This window comes from Ursus americanus, chromosome 7 (genome assembly GCF_024610735.1).
Source record: "Ursus americanus isolate L20-20 chromosome 7, mUrsAme1.1.p, whole genome shotgun sequence".
In the NCBI taxonomy this organism is placed as follows: Eukaryota; Metazoa; Chordata; class Mammalia; order Carnivora; family Ursidae; genus Ursus; species Ursus americanus.
In genome coordinates, this window is record NC_142133.1 from 57,127,775 (window position 1) to 57,143,714 (window position 15,940).

Below are 15,940 nucleotides of genomic sequence, written 5' to 3' on the forward strand. Positions count from 1 at the left end.
CACGTGTCAAAAGATACTATTATTATTTTCCCTTTTTTTTTTAAACCATTTAAAATGTAAAGTCTATTCTTAGATCAGGAGCTGGTACAAAAAGAGCCAGCAGGCTGGATTTGGCCTACAAACTAATTTGCCAACCCTGGATTAGAAAGAAAAAAGACTAGGGGCACCTGGGTAGCGTAGTCGTTAAGCGTCTGCCTTTGACTCAGGGCGTGATCCCGGCGTTCCGGGATCGAGTCCCACATCGGTCTCCTCCGCTGGGAGCCTGCTTCTTCCTCTCCCACTCCCGTGCTGTGTTCCCTCTCTCGTTGGCTGTCTCTCTGTCAACTAAATAAATAAAATCTTAAAAAAAAAAAAAAAGAAAAAAGACTAGAAAAAGTCATAAAATAATTCATTGGCTATATATAAATTTCTCTGATAAAAATCTCGCCATCTTCCACTTGGGGCATCCAGCTGTAATACCTCTGTAGCATACAGATGTTGGCTTTCTAAGATTGCAATGAAGAGGGGATATCCAGTGTCGTGTTACAGGGCATAGAGGGTTTCAAGGAGATGTAATCTGTGTATGTCTTGTCGTAGTTGGTAGGTAGAGTAGATACCAGATTCTTGGGGAGGGAAAGAGGGACATAACACAGACATGAGATCACTAACTTTGAAGGATCCACCAAGAACTTGAGGGACATGCCCATTCATAGCTGAGAAGGGAGAAGATTCAGAGCTGGTCTTTGTGAAAAAACCTTTTCTAGCAGTTATTATTTGACTAGTGGATGTTCCCTCATCTAATTTGATTAGAACCAAAATTTCGCTGGTTAAACAAAAAGTTGATTAAAGTTGGGAAGCCTATAAAAATGATTCTTATAAACCTTAAAATGTTCATTATACCTTAAAACATGCATATATGCACACTGGTTGATTTGCTTTTGTCACAGGGCTGAGACTTTAAGTATGGATCTGCTAAGTAGAGTTCCCCTTTGTCTTTCTTGCTTCAACCACATCTGTAATGAGTTCTGATGCTGATCACCCCGATTTCATGCAGACTGCACAGGTTCAGCGCTCCGTTCGTAACAAGGCTGCCCTCGTTTGAGACACCAGCCGCAGGTGCAGGAGCCCCCAGCTCACCCATACTTCTGATGAACTGGCTGCAGAGTCCGAGGGTTCCCACACTGAGGTTCAGTAATTCACTAGAACGACTCAGAACCAGGAAAGTGCTGGACTTATGATTACAGCTTTATTATAACAGATAAAAATCAGGACCAGCCAACCAAAGACACATATGATGCCGTTTGGGAGAGTTCTGAATGTAGAGCTTCTGTATTCTGTCCCTGAAATTGGGACATGTGGCCTTACAGCACACTGATCTGTCACCAGCCTGTAATGTTACCTGGGCCTTAGTGTCCAACGTTTTTATTGGAGTTTCATTAAGTAGGCATGATTGACTGACTCACTGGCCACATGATTGAACTCAGTCTCCTACCCACCTTCTCCTCCCCTGAGTTTGGACTAGTTCAAAGCCCCAGCACTCTAATCACGTGCTGGGTCTTTCTGGCGATCTTCCCCCATCCTGAATCATCTGCGTTAGCATAATTCGGGTGTGATCCAAGGGACTCATGAATAACATAACATAAGATACTCCTATGACTTGGGAAATTCCAAGGATTTAGAGTCTCTCTCTTAGGAACCAGGGACAAAGGCCGGTCAAGTTCTTATTATGCACTCTGTAATTTCCAATTTTTGTTTCTTTAAAGTAGAACCAGGGGTACTTACGAAATATTCTGAGAAGAGAATCCTCATTTCCACAGTCTTTGGTATTTATTTTGCTCACAAATAGGTTGACAGCTATTGTTGGCATCTCCCCCTTATGGAGTTATTTTTCCTTTTTTTTTTTTTTTTGAGTTATTTCAGAGAGCACAAGCAGGAGGGGCGGAGGGAGAGATAATCTCAAGCAGACCCCACACTGAGCGCAGAGCCCAATGTGGGGCTCGATCTCACTATCCTGAGAGCAGGACCTGAGCCGAAACCAAGAGTCAGATGTTTAGCTGGCTGCACCATCCAGGTGCCCCCTTTACGGAGTTTCTAAAACAACTTCATTTTCATAGCAATCTCTCATGTTTCATTGACTTACATAGTACACATATTTAATTTTTTGTAATTAAAGTATATAATCTATAACAAGTACATTTGGTGTAATGGGTTTGGGAACAAAATCAGTTTTAAGAGTTACTCATTGGGATACCACACCCATTTTATTAGGCGACTGTAGACATCAGTCAATATAATCTTTTCAGAGGGAATGGAAAGTACATGTTCTGGTGAGTTAGTAAAGAAAAGGTGTTAGGAGAGCCTCTACAAATAAGCAGTACTTATTTGACCCTGATATGTCCTGAATTTTTTATCTTTTTAATAGATTTTTATGTTTCCCTAATACATCATAAGCCTCTTAAATTAGCTACCTCTTACAGAGTCCTCTCTACAGTTAGGGCTCAATAAATGTTGAAGACAATAATAAAATCACTGACATACTTTTTTTTTTTTTTTTTTTTAAGATTTTATTTATTTATTTGACAGAGACAGAGACAGCCAGCGAGAGAGGGAACACAAGCAGGGGGAGTGGGAGAGGAAGAAGCAGGCTCATAGCGGAGGAGCCCGATGTGGGACTCGATCCCGGAACGCCGGGATCACGCCCTGAGCCGAAGGCAGCCGCCTAACGACTGCGCCACCCAGGCGCCCAAAATCACTGACATACTTTAAATTAGGAGGGACCTAGAGATGTAGACCAATACTTTTTTACATATGAGAAAGCCAAGTCCCAGGGAAGTCAACAATTTAAGATTACCTAATTTCGAGAGAAATTAGGAAATCAGATTTATAGATTTACTGATTTTTATATTGCCAGGCCCTGGACTTGACCCTTGGTATATATCTTCATTTAATTTACTTAAAAATCCAGTGAAATGGATGTTATTATATCCCCTTTACCGTTGAGAAATTGAGGTCCGTGTGATTCTGTTTATTTAATTGAGTTACTGCCATGAGACAGGCGCTGGCGGGGAGTGTAACACTGATGGAGATGGAGCGCCTGATTTCATGCAGACTGTGGCCCAACCCAGACAAGGGAGCCCCTGATTGGAGCACTCGGGAGGGGACTGGAGAGCGCCCGCCAAGAATATTCCCACAGCAACAGCAACAGCGAGCACCAAGAAGGGAGGGAGGGAAGAAGATTGGGGAGGGATCCGAGTTACAGACTTTCTCACACGTACGCTTTTCCTCAGGCTTTCAAAGTGAGCCTAACCTCAATATGCATCTTCTGAGTTTTTCTCTCAAATCAAAGATAGCAAATCTTTTTAATGGTGAAATAGGTAAAATTTAGTTAATTTTTTATGTTAATTTATTTTACAAATCATTACTAAGGACAAGATTTTCTCTTATTCAAATCATTTTTCCCCCAAAGGCCTTCTTACAGAATCCATTATTCTTGCACATTTAAGAGTCATAGTATTAAAATTGGGCTTTTCTAGGACATGGAAAGTCTGTGTTCATAAAATATTTGTTAGGAAACTTGGCTGCCTCTCTCATAAAAACAAAAATGTGTTCAGTGTTAGAATGAAAGGACTCAGAGATGTTGACAGTGTTGGCTGGAGGGAAATAATGCTGCTTGTTCTTTCCTAAATAGGACATTAGCACTGTTTACCAGATCTTTGCCGATGAGGTGCTTGGTTCGGGCCAGTTTGGTATCGTCTATGGAGGTAAGCAGCTGCAGCCTGTTGCATGTTGTACATACGCCAGAAAATTGTGAAATTTAAAGACCTTTGTTAGCTGTTGTGTCTTGTCACAATTTTGTCGAGTGGCTTTTTTCTGAAGGGTTGACTTGCGTTCTTTTAGCTCCACCCTTTGTACTGTAACTGAGTATTCAGTCCTTAATCGCAACCGCACACTTTACAGAGTCACAGAAAGAATCAGGAAGTTAGTTTTGCAGTAGTCTTACTTTATCCTTTCTTGTAGCTCACTCCTAAGGATGTTTGTGAGGGAAAAATAAATGGCTTGAAGCTTTTATTGGGCTGTGTGGGCTCATCTACCCAAGGATGTGCCCTACTGGATTTCCAGCATAAATGGCCCCATTCGTCTGCTGTTGGCATGAATGTTGTCTCAGGTCTGAAGACCTGAGATCTCACTGTGACTCATGATATTGGCAGAGTCATTTAAGCTCCCTGTGCATTAGTATCTTCATCTGTTTAATGAGCTAACAAAATTTGACCTGCATAGCTCACAGGGTGGTTAGTTAAGTCTAACGTACATAAAAGTACTTTATAAGCTATGATCTAAGGCATAAAAGAAATGTTAAATCCTATTCCTCCCTTTCTGACACTCTTTAGTAGTGTCTCCTGGTTGGCCTTTCTGCCTCAAGGCTTGCTCTGCTATGTGGTTAAATAACTGTGCTGACTCAGTGAACCTAAACTAAAACTAATTCATTGATAAGATGTTTCTATCTTGACAGTGTCTGAAGACTAAGAGTAGTTAACTGTCATTTATTTAATAAGGTAGATTATTTTTCAGCAAACAAGTTCATTCATATTTCCTGCCATTTCAAGTAATGAAACTGCCTTTATTAGAGGCAACTATTATTATAGGAAAATGTAATTTATTTCTTAAAATTAAAGATGAGTGAAGGAGAAAGAACAAAATCAGCCAAAGAAAAGATATCTAAGAATAAATACATAATCAGTTTCAGTCTTTGTTCAACTTTCTGATAAAGCTTTTATATTGCATATGAGCTGTCAATTTGCTTTTTCTTTCTTTTCTATACTTTTTTTTAAAAAAAATAGGAAAACATAGAAAGACTGGAAGGGATGTGGCTATTAAAGTAATTGATAAGATGAGATTCCCCACAAAACAGGAAAGTCAACTCCGTAATGAAGTGGCTATTTTACAGGTAAAAAACCCAAGTTGCTTTGTATTGGTTTTAATTTTTGATTTGTGAGTTTTTAAGTGCAAGTATATTTAGCATGCTGTGAAGAAGGCTTGTTTTTTCTGTTTTCATCTTACAACCTTTGGGCTCAGTGGGAGGCCGGTGGGCTTCTACATTAAATCCTTAAGTCTTTTTTTTTTAAAAAGGAAAAATTAAGTTCTAGTAATCTAGGAGTTACAAGAACTGCCATTAGGATAGTACTTTAGAACACATTTTCATCAGTTAAAATCTTTAACAACAACAACAACAAAAGTAAAAACTTATAATTCATCACTCCAGAAGCTCAAAATACTTAGATACTTGTGTCCCCACATTTGACGAGGTCAGTGCTGTGGCCATGCAGTGCTCACAGATGATGGGCTTGGTTATTATAGCAATTGCTATAAAAATAAAGTCTGCTTAAAAATTGTGTACCTTTTCACAGTAGCATTTGATATTTTATTAATTTAAAACTCTAAAGATTTAATTTTATAATGTTTTAGTCCATTAGGTATATTTTTAAAGATATATTGGCAATGACATAACTCCCATTAAATAAATCACTGTTTTTATTTTTATCTAACATTTTTACCTCTTTTGGGGGTCATCCAGAAGAGTAAAATGTAGCTTTATCTTTATTTTCATGAATATCATATAAATTATAATATGCAAATGTCTATTCACTGTGTAGCTTTTGCATAATATTTAAGAAGACACAGCATACTGAACTTAGGCTTCCTTGAAGAAGCAGGTAAGAAACTTACAAACACAGGATTCATTTCACATGTATTACATTATTGGTTACACCAGCAATGACATTTGCCTCCGTGTTTTCAGAGGAGTGATAATCAAAAGATTGTGGTCTACAACCTACCTGTGGTCCCTTCAAGGTCACTTCCTCCTATACAACTACCTTCATATAGAAAATTAATAGCATTCAGACTGTATTAGGATGTGAATATTGGTAGCGATCTTTTTTCGTATCTAATTCTGGAATCGTGCTCACTGTCCAACTAATACACAATAAATAAATAAATATTAAGGATATATTCTTTAGGCTTGATTCATCCTGGTCACTGATCACAGACACATTTCTAAACTACACACTGCAGTTTTTTTGCCCTGTGTTATCAACTGTGGCTATAATAACTAAATTTAGGGATTTCCAGATAATGCACAATGCAACAACGGTAGCACAGCCTTCTGGTTTTCACTGATGCAGCTCTGCGGGGAATACAGTTAAGTGATTGTAGTACGTCTCCAAATATACTATTTTCATCTTAAATTTAATACCATACTTTTTGTTGTAGATTGTTTTCAAATTGTTTATATACAAATTTATATTTTTTAATTTAGTCAGTGGCTTACTTTGTGCCAGAAACTGTACTTAATAAGTATTTTTTCTTAACATCACCCAACAGGAAGAGGACAGGTTTAGAGTTTGAATCGAAGTCTCTCTGCAAACCACATGCTCTTTCTACTCTACCACATTGGACCTGTTCTCTGTGTGTGTGTGTGTGCGTGCGCACGTGTGCACACACTTTTGTAAAATTGTGGCTTCATTTCCTTTGCAATATATAAATTCAACAAATTCTATATATAAAGATCAGCTTTAGCCTACTTTGTATATGAATTACATTTCTCTTGGAACAATCAAATGTGGTAAAAACATTTTTTAAAGGAAACGTTTTCCAAATACTCATTTGCTGAAATTCATTACACAAGATTTAGTCATATGAGCATTTCAGCTAGCCTCTTTTACATGGATTAAAAGGAACGTACTGCACTCCTCCACTCACGCACTGCACCCTTTGGTCCCTCCCCTCCCCTCCCTGCTGTGTCATCCTAACTTTCTAGTCTTTGCCCCTGATTCTTCTTGCGTGTAGTCCTCATTAAACGGCCTCAAAGGCTGCCGAACCCCGCCTGGTAGTTGAAGCTGGTACTGTTGGTTCCCTGCGGCTCCATGGACATCCATGGTTTTCTTCCCCACGTCCTCACCTTTATAAAGAAAGGTTAGGGGGTAAAGACTAAGCATCTTACTGAGACTATTGTTTTGGCCTTTCCAATGGCAGGGAAGAGCAATTCTAGAATCCTTGATAAAGGAGTGACCTTATAGTTTACCCAGGAACATCCAGCCTCTCTTGCATGCTTGGTGATAATCTCTGTATTTCTGTCAGTTTTGTTTACTCATGAATCCAGACTACCGACATAGTACCAGGTGCATAGCAGATACTCATTTAATACTGAATAAATGTGTTTATGTGGGGGATTACCTGTAACATTTTGTTAAATTTTTTACATGGAAATGTGGAATGGTTCCATTTGTATGGTTTCTTAAGGTAATGTGTACTTTGCACATGTGTACATACAGTTACGTAAAGAAAAAGGATCCATGCTTACATGAACTGTAACATGGCACATCTGCTGGGGACTGTGTTGTGGGGCAGGAAAGAAACGGAGGCTTTTTACTTCTGTTTCATAGGGATGTGGTAATATAAAATGTCTTTGCTCTTGCCTGAAGCAGGTGGGTTATAGAGTAGTAATGGGAGAAAATGTATGGCGTGCTCATGGCTCCCTGTGTAAATGGGAAAATGTCATCAGAAACTTAAGAGGGAAATTTCTGGTTTGAACACTGGGGTATATTCACCATTTTCCCCTTTCTCTTTTTGGAAGTCACCTAAAAGCTACAAGAAAATTGATAAACAGAATTTTTAAAAAAAAACTAATAAAAATAGAAGAAAGTTCAGACCTATAAAATAGGTAGAGGAGTTTTTCCAGAAACACCGGAGACAGAGGCAGGGGTGCATGCAGGAAGAGGCATCACAGTAAGGGCTGTTTTTGCTGGCTTTCTGAGACGTACAGTTGTGACATCCTCCACGTGCCTCCTCAAATAGAAGCAAGCCAAGGGGGTCATGATCTGATAAGATTTAATTTGAGAGAGAACACAGTAAGTGAAGGGAAGAAGGGCACTTCAGTAGTGGAAGAGTGCGGCTCACCCCAAGTAACAGCAGCAGCCTTTATAAAGGAAAACGAGAGAGGAGATGGGGAGATGCTAACAGGCACATCAGTAGTCCTGGCAGATGAAGTAGCCCAAACTAGGAACGTGGGAGGCCTGACCAGTGTAAGGTAATCCAGCCACTTTATACTGAGTGTGTACCCTAAAAACAGAGAACAAAGAATACTTCATTCATTCAAAACAGGATAAATAGTATTCTTTGATCCTAATGCTGTAAAACTAAATTACAAAATCAAAAAACAAAAAGCTCCTATCACCTGAAAATTTTTTAAATATCTTAATTCTTAAAGAGCAAAATCAAGATTTTGAAGTATTTAGAAAATAATTGTGAATATACTAGATCAGCTTTGAGACTAAGAAAATTTATAACCTCAAATATTTACACAAGAATGAAAATAAATGAATTAAGAATCCAACTCTGGAGGTTAAAGAATGAACAATAAAGGAAAGCAAAAATAAGAGAAATAAGAACATCTTGGGGAGATGAACACAAATACTGAAAAAAATTTAAAGGCATTTTATAGATGCTGCCTTGTCCAACTCTATCAAATAAATCTGAAAACCTGGAGAAAATGATGCTCTATAATTTACCAAGAATCTCCAGAGGAAATAGGACATTTAACAAATAGAGGAAGTTAAGAGACAATAATGTTATAGCATACTTCTATTTTTGTGTGTGTGTCAATTGTTTAGGGGGGGTAGAAACTTACAGCTACAGCATGGGGACAGCCAGCCACACTTCCAGCTCTAAGTTGATCAAAGCTGTGGTACTCTGAATCTTCCCCTGCTCACTGTTATCACACCCATGTCATTTTTACCATAAAATTGTCATTTTTTATTTTGCCGCTTGGAATACCATCTCATTAAATTGTTTTAAATTGACTCGTAAACAGTATTTTGCACTTGCTAGTCATTTTTTAAAACACCAGCTATAATTCAGCCACTGAGCTAAAATGACTAAGACAGTCTCTGCTGTCAGGGAACTTACTAGGGTACAGAGTAAGATGCATACATGACACAGTACCATGGGGTGAATACTGTTGCGTGTGGATATAGTGTTAGGTGAAAACTACTGCAGTCATCCCAAAAAGAGGTAATGTGAGCTGAAACTAAAGCCGCTACAGTGGGAATCGAGAGATGATAGCAGATTCAAAAAACATTTTAGAGCTGGTGCTCAACCTAAGCCAAAAAGTTTGTCTTCTTAGCACAATTAGGTACCTATAATAAGGATAAAAGTATAAGAAAAAATATAGTTCTAGTAATAAAGAGTAAAAGTTAACACTTGGGCCAATAGAGCATATTTAAAATTGAATAGGGAGAATGAAGCCATATTAGTGAAAATATGAAAGCCCACACAGAGGAATAGATTTATGTCCAGGAATAAAAAGCCACTGAATATTTTTGAGCATGGCTGACTCACGATAATTTGCTTTTGAGGAAGGTTTTTTGTTTTTATGTTTTTAACCAGTAAGATAGATTGCTTTTTTATTAGCAGAAACAGTATCACATTCAACTGTGTATTTCTCCAACCCTGGTAACGTAGTGGTGCTCAAGAAACATGAGATGATGGAGGTTGAGATCTTGGGCCTGAAAGAGGGAAAACCGAACAGAGGTATGATTGAGAATCCAGACTTCGATAAATAACTACCTTAAAACCACCATCTCTTAAGCACATCCCTCCACAGACACAGCCCCGAAGAGCCAAAGCTCTGTGACTGGCTGAAGTTTGATCGGCGATTGGCGCCTCTTGACTTGGCGCCTCTTGACGGACAGCATAAATTAGCATAGTGTTAGAAGACTGAAAAGATGAGAAAGAAAAAATGGTAGTAGTAATAGGACAGAGGCACTCACGTAATCCATTGGGAAGACATCCTTGCCCCTCAGCGCACCCACTGCACTACAGATCTTGGAAAATCCGAATCCATGATCCTGTTGGTTTGCTTTTACTGCTTATTTTTCTGTTTTTCTTTCTATGCCATGTATTCCAGACAAGCACAGTACACTGTTAGATATTTGCATAGTAAAACTGTTTTTCTACTGAAATTGGTCATATAACTGTCCTGCAACTCTTCAGAACTTGCACCATCCCGGGATTGTGAACCTGGAATGTATGTTTGAAACTCCAGAGCGAGTTTTTGTAGTAATGGAAAAGCTGCATGGAGATATGTTGGAAATGATTCTGTCCAGTGAGAAAAGTCGACTTCCAGAACGAATTACTAAATTCATGGTCACACAGGTATTTTAACTGTTTTCGGTTTTTTTTTTGTTTTGTTTTGTTTTTTTGAAACGAGAATACATGAAAACAATTTGAATAGCAGTGCTCTTACATGTCGGAATATTGTGGGAATTTTTAACCTTGAAAAACAGAGTAACATTCAGTTAAAACTTAATGAACTGTAGTGGACTTTTCAAATTATCATAGCATTCCAGAGCTCAGGTAGGTGTTTAGCTATGAATTTTTTCCAGGCACTGAAAAAATTCTGTGTTCTTCAATAACAGATTCTTGTTGCCTTGAGGAATCTACATTTTAAGAATATTGTGCACTGTGATTTAAAGCCAGAAAACGTGCTGCTCGCATCAGCAGAGCCATTTCCTCAGGTGAGATACTGTCTAGAACCTTTGTAAGTATCTGACAGTATTACAGAGCACCCGTGTGATGAAAGAGTGCTGTAGTTCAGATATATAACTATCTCAACAGACGTAATTAACCTCTAACTGCCAGGGAGGATTAATACGTGAAATAATTTGAACTCAGATCTTACTAATTATATTATTTTCATTAAGATTTTTTAAACTTAACCAGACCTCGAGGAATAACTTTTTGCACGTAGACTGCAGTTTATTTCTCCCTATGGGTTGGGAATGAAGCCAGGAGAATCAATCTTGGCTGGTGCCTGGTGCTCAGGACAAATTCCCCATAAAATAAAACGGGTAACGCCACAGTGGGGGGACACTAGGTTTTGGGTGGGGCACTAGATTTTGAGGCAGGCAGCCAACACCCCTTCCGCTCTAGAGTACTTTATTTCAAACATTTTCACCAAGAATTACATTTCCCATTACTGCCATCACTCACACATGTATATCCCGTGTGTGTGTGTCCGAGTCCTGTGTGTGATGCATTGATTTTTTTACTTGGTTAAACTTCATTTCACTAAAGAGTGTTGATCTTGATCCAGAATTATTTTATAGCCTAAAATAAAAGCTTCATAAACCCAAAGTTTGAAACAGTCTTCCTGAGGAATATATGTTGGCAGTACCTATAAATATTTTTCATGCTTGTCATTGGTGATTTCTCTCATCAGCTAGAATATATATTGCCAACCTATTACATATACGTACAGTTGAAAAATGCACAGTTAGATGGCTAGACTAAGGACAATTGATTATTGCACAATTAAATACAACTCAAATTGTCTTTCAAAGAAAAAGAGTATTTTTTAAAATTATTCAACTCTTAGAAGGAAGTAATCCTATTCTTCTATAATGCCTGTGTGGTTAAAAGGGATTCCCTATCATTGTGAGGTCAAAAAAGGGTTTCCTGACAGTTGGTGTGATGTTTTAAAGTGTTTCCATACATTATCATCTCATTTGATCTTCAGAATAGTCTGGGCAAAGGATGCACACCCCTACAGTGAGGCTAAACTCCATCTTTCTGACCTCTGTTATGAACAGAGGGAAGATAACGTCATTTACTTGCCATTCCTTGTTGCTCAAGTGCTAGCCACGGCCACACTTCCTTATTCGGTTGCCAAACTGCCATGGCATCTTTTCTTTATCAAGATATTGCCTGAAACATGGCATTTAACAAAAGAGAGTTCACATGTCTTCATGGTCAATAATCCTGTTCTTCTAGGACTCAGAGAGGGAGCCACATTCAGTAATGACACGGCACAGTTGTCATAAAAACGTGCACCAGGGTCCATGTCCTACTAATAGCACGAAGCATTTGAGTACACCTTCACCTGTGCTTTCCAGCACTGTTTACACCATCGGTTGTAGAGGCCAAGTCCCTTTTTTCTCAATTTATCATAATGCTTTTTGTGAAGACATTTTGTGAGTCAGGGCGTTTCCTCTGGAAAGTACTTGGCATTTGCTTGTTCAGCATGGATGTGTCATTACTCCCCAAAATCCAAACTTCCTCTAGAAGACGGGCAGCAAGGCAAGTATTCTGAGCTCTGCCAAGCTCATCACACTTCCAGAACGGATGTTGTTCCCAAAAGGATATTGTAGTGACTGTGGCTACCTTCAGACAGAACTTTTTTCAGACCTAAAATCTGACTAGCCATCGTTTGTTCCACAGTGCTAGAAAACGCCTTTGCTCTTACTCTTTCAAGCATCTCTAGCATTGCTCTTCTATGGGCTACATTAATAGTTCTCTTGACTACACCTCCGTTTATTTGCCAACTGATAGTAATCCTTGGGAATATAGATTCTAGGATTAAACAAAAATAAAGGGTCCGTTTTTAAATACCAACTTACTTTTCATTCAGGAAACATTTATTGAGTACCTTTATGTGTCCAGACACTACACGGCCACTGGGGATTCAGAAATGAGACACGTAATTTCTGCTTACAGACGGAAAAGTAGCTCCTCAAAAGCCAAATGCTAAAAAATCAGCACCGTTCGATTTCACCAAAAAAACTTTGACCACTTAGATCACCAGTCTGGTTTTTGGCATTCTGTAAGCTAGAACATGAAAATGGTCTTTTGAAATAAGCACTAGGCAAGCTCTTCCTACTATGTCAGTAATAGATCACGAGGTTATAAATGTTTCTGCCTTTTGGGAGAAGGGTATTTTACAGTTTCCCTATCTGCATTCATTTGACATTCATAATCCGTACAGTTGGCAGGTATGTTGAAATGATTCAGTATCATACTTAGAGACAGGTGTGTGTAGAGATTGATAGATGAAAATGCAAAATTAACATCTTTTTATTTCCAGGTGAAGCTGTGTGACTTTGGTTTTGCACGCATCATTGGTGAAAAGTCATTCAGGAGATCTGTGGTAGGAACTCCAGCATACTTAGCCCCTGAAGTTCTCAGGAGCAAAGGTTACAACCGTTCTCTAGATATGTGGTCAGTGGGAGTTATCGTCTATGTGAGCCTCAGTGGCACGTTTCCTTTTAATGAAGACGAAGATATAAATGACCAAATCCAAAATGCTGCGTTTATGTACCCGCCAAACCCCTGGAGAGAAATTTCTGGTGAAGGTAAAAAAAAAAAGCTTCAGCTTTGTGCCCATTAGTCTAAAAATCTTAATGATCCCAAATCATCCTGTCTCTTCTGTCTCACCTTTTTAATTTCTCATATTCATCTTTCAAATTCAACCAGTTTTTGAGCTCTCTTCCTTCTGCATTGTCTCTTCTCTAATTTCCTTGTAGTGCACAGGCATAGCACTGATCCAGGCCCCAATTTCCTCCTTTTGAAACTACTAAAATATCTTAACGCTCCTGTCCATTAGACTCTTTCCTGGTCCTTCCCAGTCACCACTGTGGCCAAATTGGTCTTTAGGAAACACTACTTTCGTGTTAATCTGCCCCAAACACCTTGGCCTCCCTTTAACCACGTTGCAGCTGTAGGTCTGAGACAGCCCGAGTTCACCCGCTGTCCTCCCCTCCCGTGCTCCCCTCCATAAAACCTGGTTGTTTACTCTTCCCAGCTACTTCCTGCATTTTGCTTAGGCCTTTCCCCTGCCTACAGTCCCTCCTCCTCGCTGAAATCCTTCCAGTCCTTCAAGACTTGTGGCTTATCTATGAAGTCTTCCCTGAGCCCCTCCTCTAAACTTGGTAAGGTCAATTTGGGAGATATTTTTCCTCAAGTATTCTTTTTTTCATAATTATTTTTGGAACCAGATTGTAAGCTCCTTGAATGGAGACTTGTCTTTCAGGTTCTTTATACCTATTATGAACGTTATAGACATTCTCCAGTTTATTTGCAGCCCTCCGTGGACCAATCCTAGGAAGCAGGATACATCTGTTTTCCCTGCCCAGTAAAGGGTTTTGAGCTTGCAAGCCTGGCTTCTAAACCCATCGGGAATGCCGTGGCTTTCCCTCTTTAGTTTGATACTGCTGGGAAGGACGTACAGCTTCTTCAACAGCCACATATTGAATAGAACCCTACTAGGGAAATACCCCCACCTGAATTTAGCCAACCTTTGGAACAGGGGTCTTTTTTGTTTCCAAAAGTACCAAACCTAACCGCAGGGATTAACAGCCCATTAAATGGGAAAGCTCAAGAAACAGCATGTGAAGACAGTAGCAGGCTTACTTGGTAATGAACAGCTAACTGACGTATCTATGAGGGTTCCTCTCAGAGTTCCTCTCAGAGTTCCTGGGGCCATGTGGTCTACAGACCTCTTCTATTAATCAGTTGGTGAGTGTACTAAAACGAAAACCCCTGGCTATATCCATCCCAGAGATTCCACTTCACCAGTTGGAATGATACCAGAAATGCATTTTAGTAAGTACCCCAAATGATTCTGATGCACATGGCGGACAGCCACTCAAGGAGCAGTGGGTGAAAGTTTGAAGTGTTTGGAACCAGAGGAGTTCGTAATTAAGATCGCTGTGGTACGCAGAAGAGAAACAGAACGGGTATGACGTAAGCCGATCAGTATTTCAGATGTACTGTCACATAGCGCTATAGTCAGTATGCGGTCGTATGGTTTGGTTTTGCAGTTGCTGCAGTTCTTCAAATAACTGGATGAAATAAGTATGCCAGCATCTCACCATATGTACCAAATACCACGAACGTATTTGTGTAAAACCTGTTTGAGTAAGCACTTGTGGTAGTTAGCTAGCTAACGTCAGGCTAGCTCCATCCGTAGAGGTAAGGCGGTGGCTTTGGCTCCTTCGCAGACCAAGCCAGGGACTAGGGAAGGGTGTCGTTGGCGGGAAACAGCACGTCAGTCTGTGATCGGTTTTCTTAATCATTTTGAAATAATAGCTAATATTAAGCACTTATGTGCTAAGCACGAGCTAAGCCCTTTACGTGTATTATCTTTTCAACAACCTCCTTTTACAGATGAGGAAACGGAGACACGGCAGCAGGTACTAACTGACCCTCTGTTACACTGAGCACGCGCCCTGCCCTGGCTCCTTAACAGAGCAGGCTCGCTCCTAGGACAAGTGCTGGGCACGTCCAGGAAACGTGTATGGATCACTGACAGGATGGCTGTGACACTGAGGCCTTGAGAGGCGGAAAACCCTCAGCCTGTATTTCTGTGGATTGAACTGCCTTCTAGGCCGCCTCACGGGTTTGGTTTGCCCCATATACCCAAATCCACGTCTGATTTTATCTTTTCTCTTAGCAATTGATTTGATAAACAACCTACTTCAAGTGAAGATGAGAAAACGTTTCAGTGTGGACAAATCTCTCAGTCATCCCTGGCTGCAGGTAAAAAAAAAAATTCTCTCTCTCCTCATTTGAGCCATTGATTGTAATTTGTCTTACCTAATGAAACCACTCTAAGAGGACAGATTCGCCTCGTCTCCGGATACTGTCAGTGTTCCTCAGTGAGGCATCTGTCCCGCGGCCGCACCTGTGGCGGTTTTGCCGTGTACCCCTGAGATGCAGGACTGACGGCGGTTAGGCTCCCATGACCTGACGGCAGTGAGTCAGCCTTTTTATAGGACCTTATGTTTCATTTCACCTTTCTGTAAGATAAGCATATTATTTTGTCAAATATATTTTACTTTAAAAACATCCACTAAAAGATTCGTATTTGCATTGATTAGATCAGAAATGCAATTTAAAATGTTTGGCTGAATTCCCCCAAAAGCTATTGCATAGATTTGTCAAAAGATACCCCAAACTTCGGAGTAAAGAGAAGCTTTAGAACTATTTTAAAGGGAGTAAGGGGTAGCATTAACTTCAGAACAAATGCAATCATAGTCTCCATGATTATTAAATTACCCTGGTAGTAGATTCTAAGTACTTTCCCCTATTTTGAGGAGTAAGGTATGGGTTTAAGGTCAGAGTATAG

At 39.6% G+C, this 15,940-nt stretch overlaps 2 protein-coding genes across 5 annotated transcripts in view; one reads left to right on the forward strand and one right to left on the reverse strand.

Annotated features, from left to right (window-relative positions):
• PRKD3 (protein kinase D3) overlaps nt 1–15,940 on the forward strand; it is an 83,425-nt gene that overhangs the window by 64,630 nt on the left and 2,855 nt on the right. For all 3 annotated transcript variants that reach the window (XM_045809062.2, XM_045809061.2, XM_045809063.2), the window contains exons 13-18: nt 3,668–3,740; nt 4,818–4,924; nt 10,030–10,191; nt 10,455–10,553; nt 12,899–13,166; nt 15,266–15,351. In XM_045809062.2, coding sequence (XP_045665018.1) covers nt 3,668–3,740; nt 4,818–4,924; nt 10,030–10,191; nt 10,455–10,553; nt 12,899–13,166; nt 15,266–15,351 — 795 coding nt within the window. The remainder of the gene's footprint in view (nt 1–3,667; nt 3,741–4,817; nt 4,925–10,029; nt 10,192–10,454; nt 10,554–12,898; nt 13,167–15,265; nt 15,352–15,940) is intronic.
• Nucleotides 1,862–15,940, reverse strand: part of NDUFAF7 (NADH:ubiquinone oxidoreductase complex assembly factor 7) — a 43,714-nt gene continuing 29,635 nt past the window's right edge. The window contains exons 11-12 of one of the 2 annotated variants that reach the window (XR_015725285.1): nt 7,689–15,611; nt 1,862–6,937 (exon numbers count right to left, since the gene is read on the reverse strand). The gene's annotated coding sequence lies outside the window, so the exon portion shown is untranslated. Of the gene's footprint in view, nt 15,612–15,940 lie in introns of both variants that reach the window. The other variant, XR_015725284.1, reaches the window with a different exon arrangement.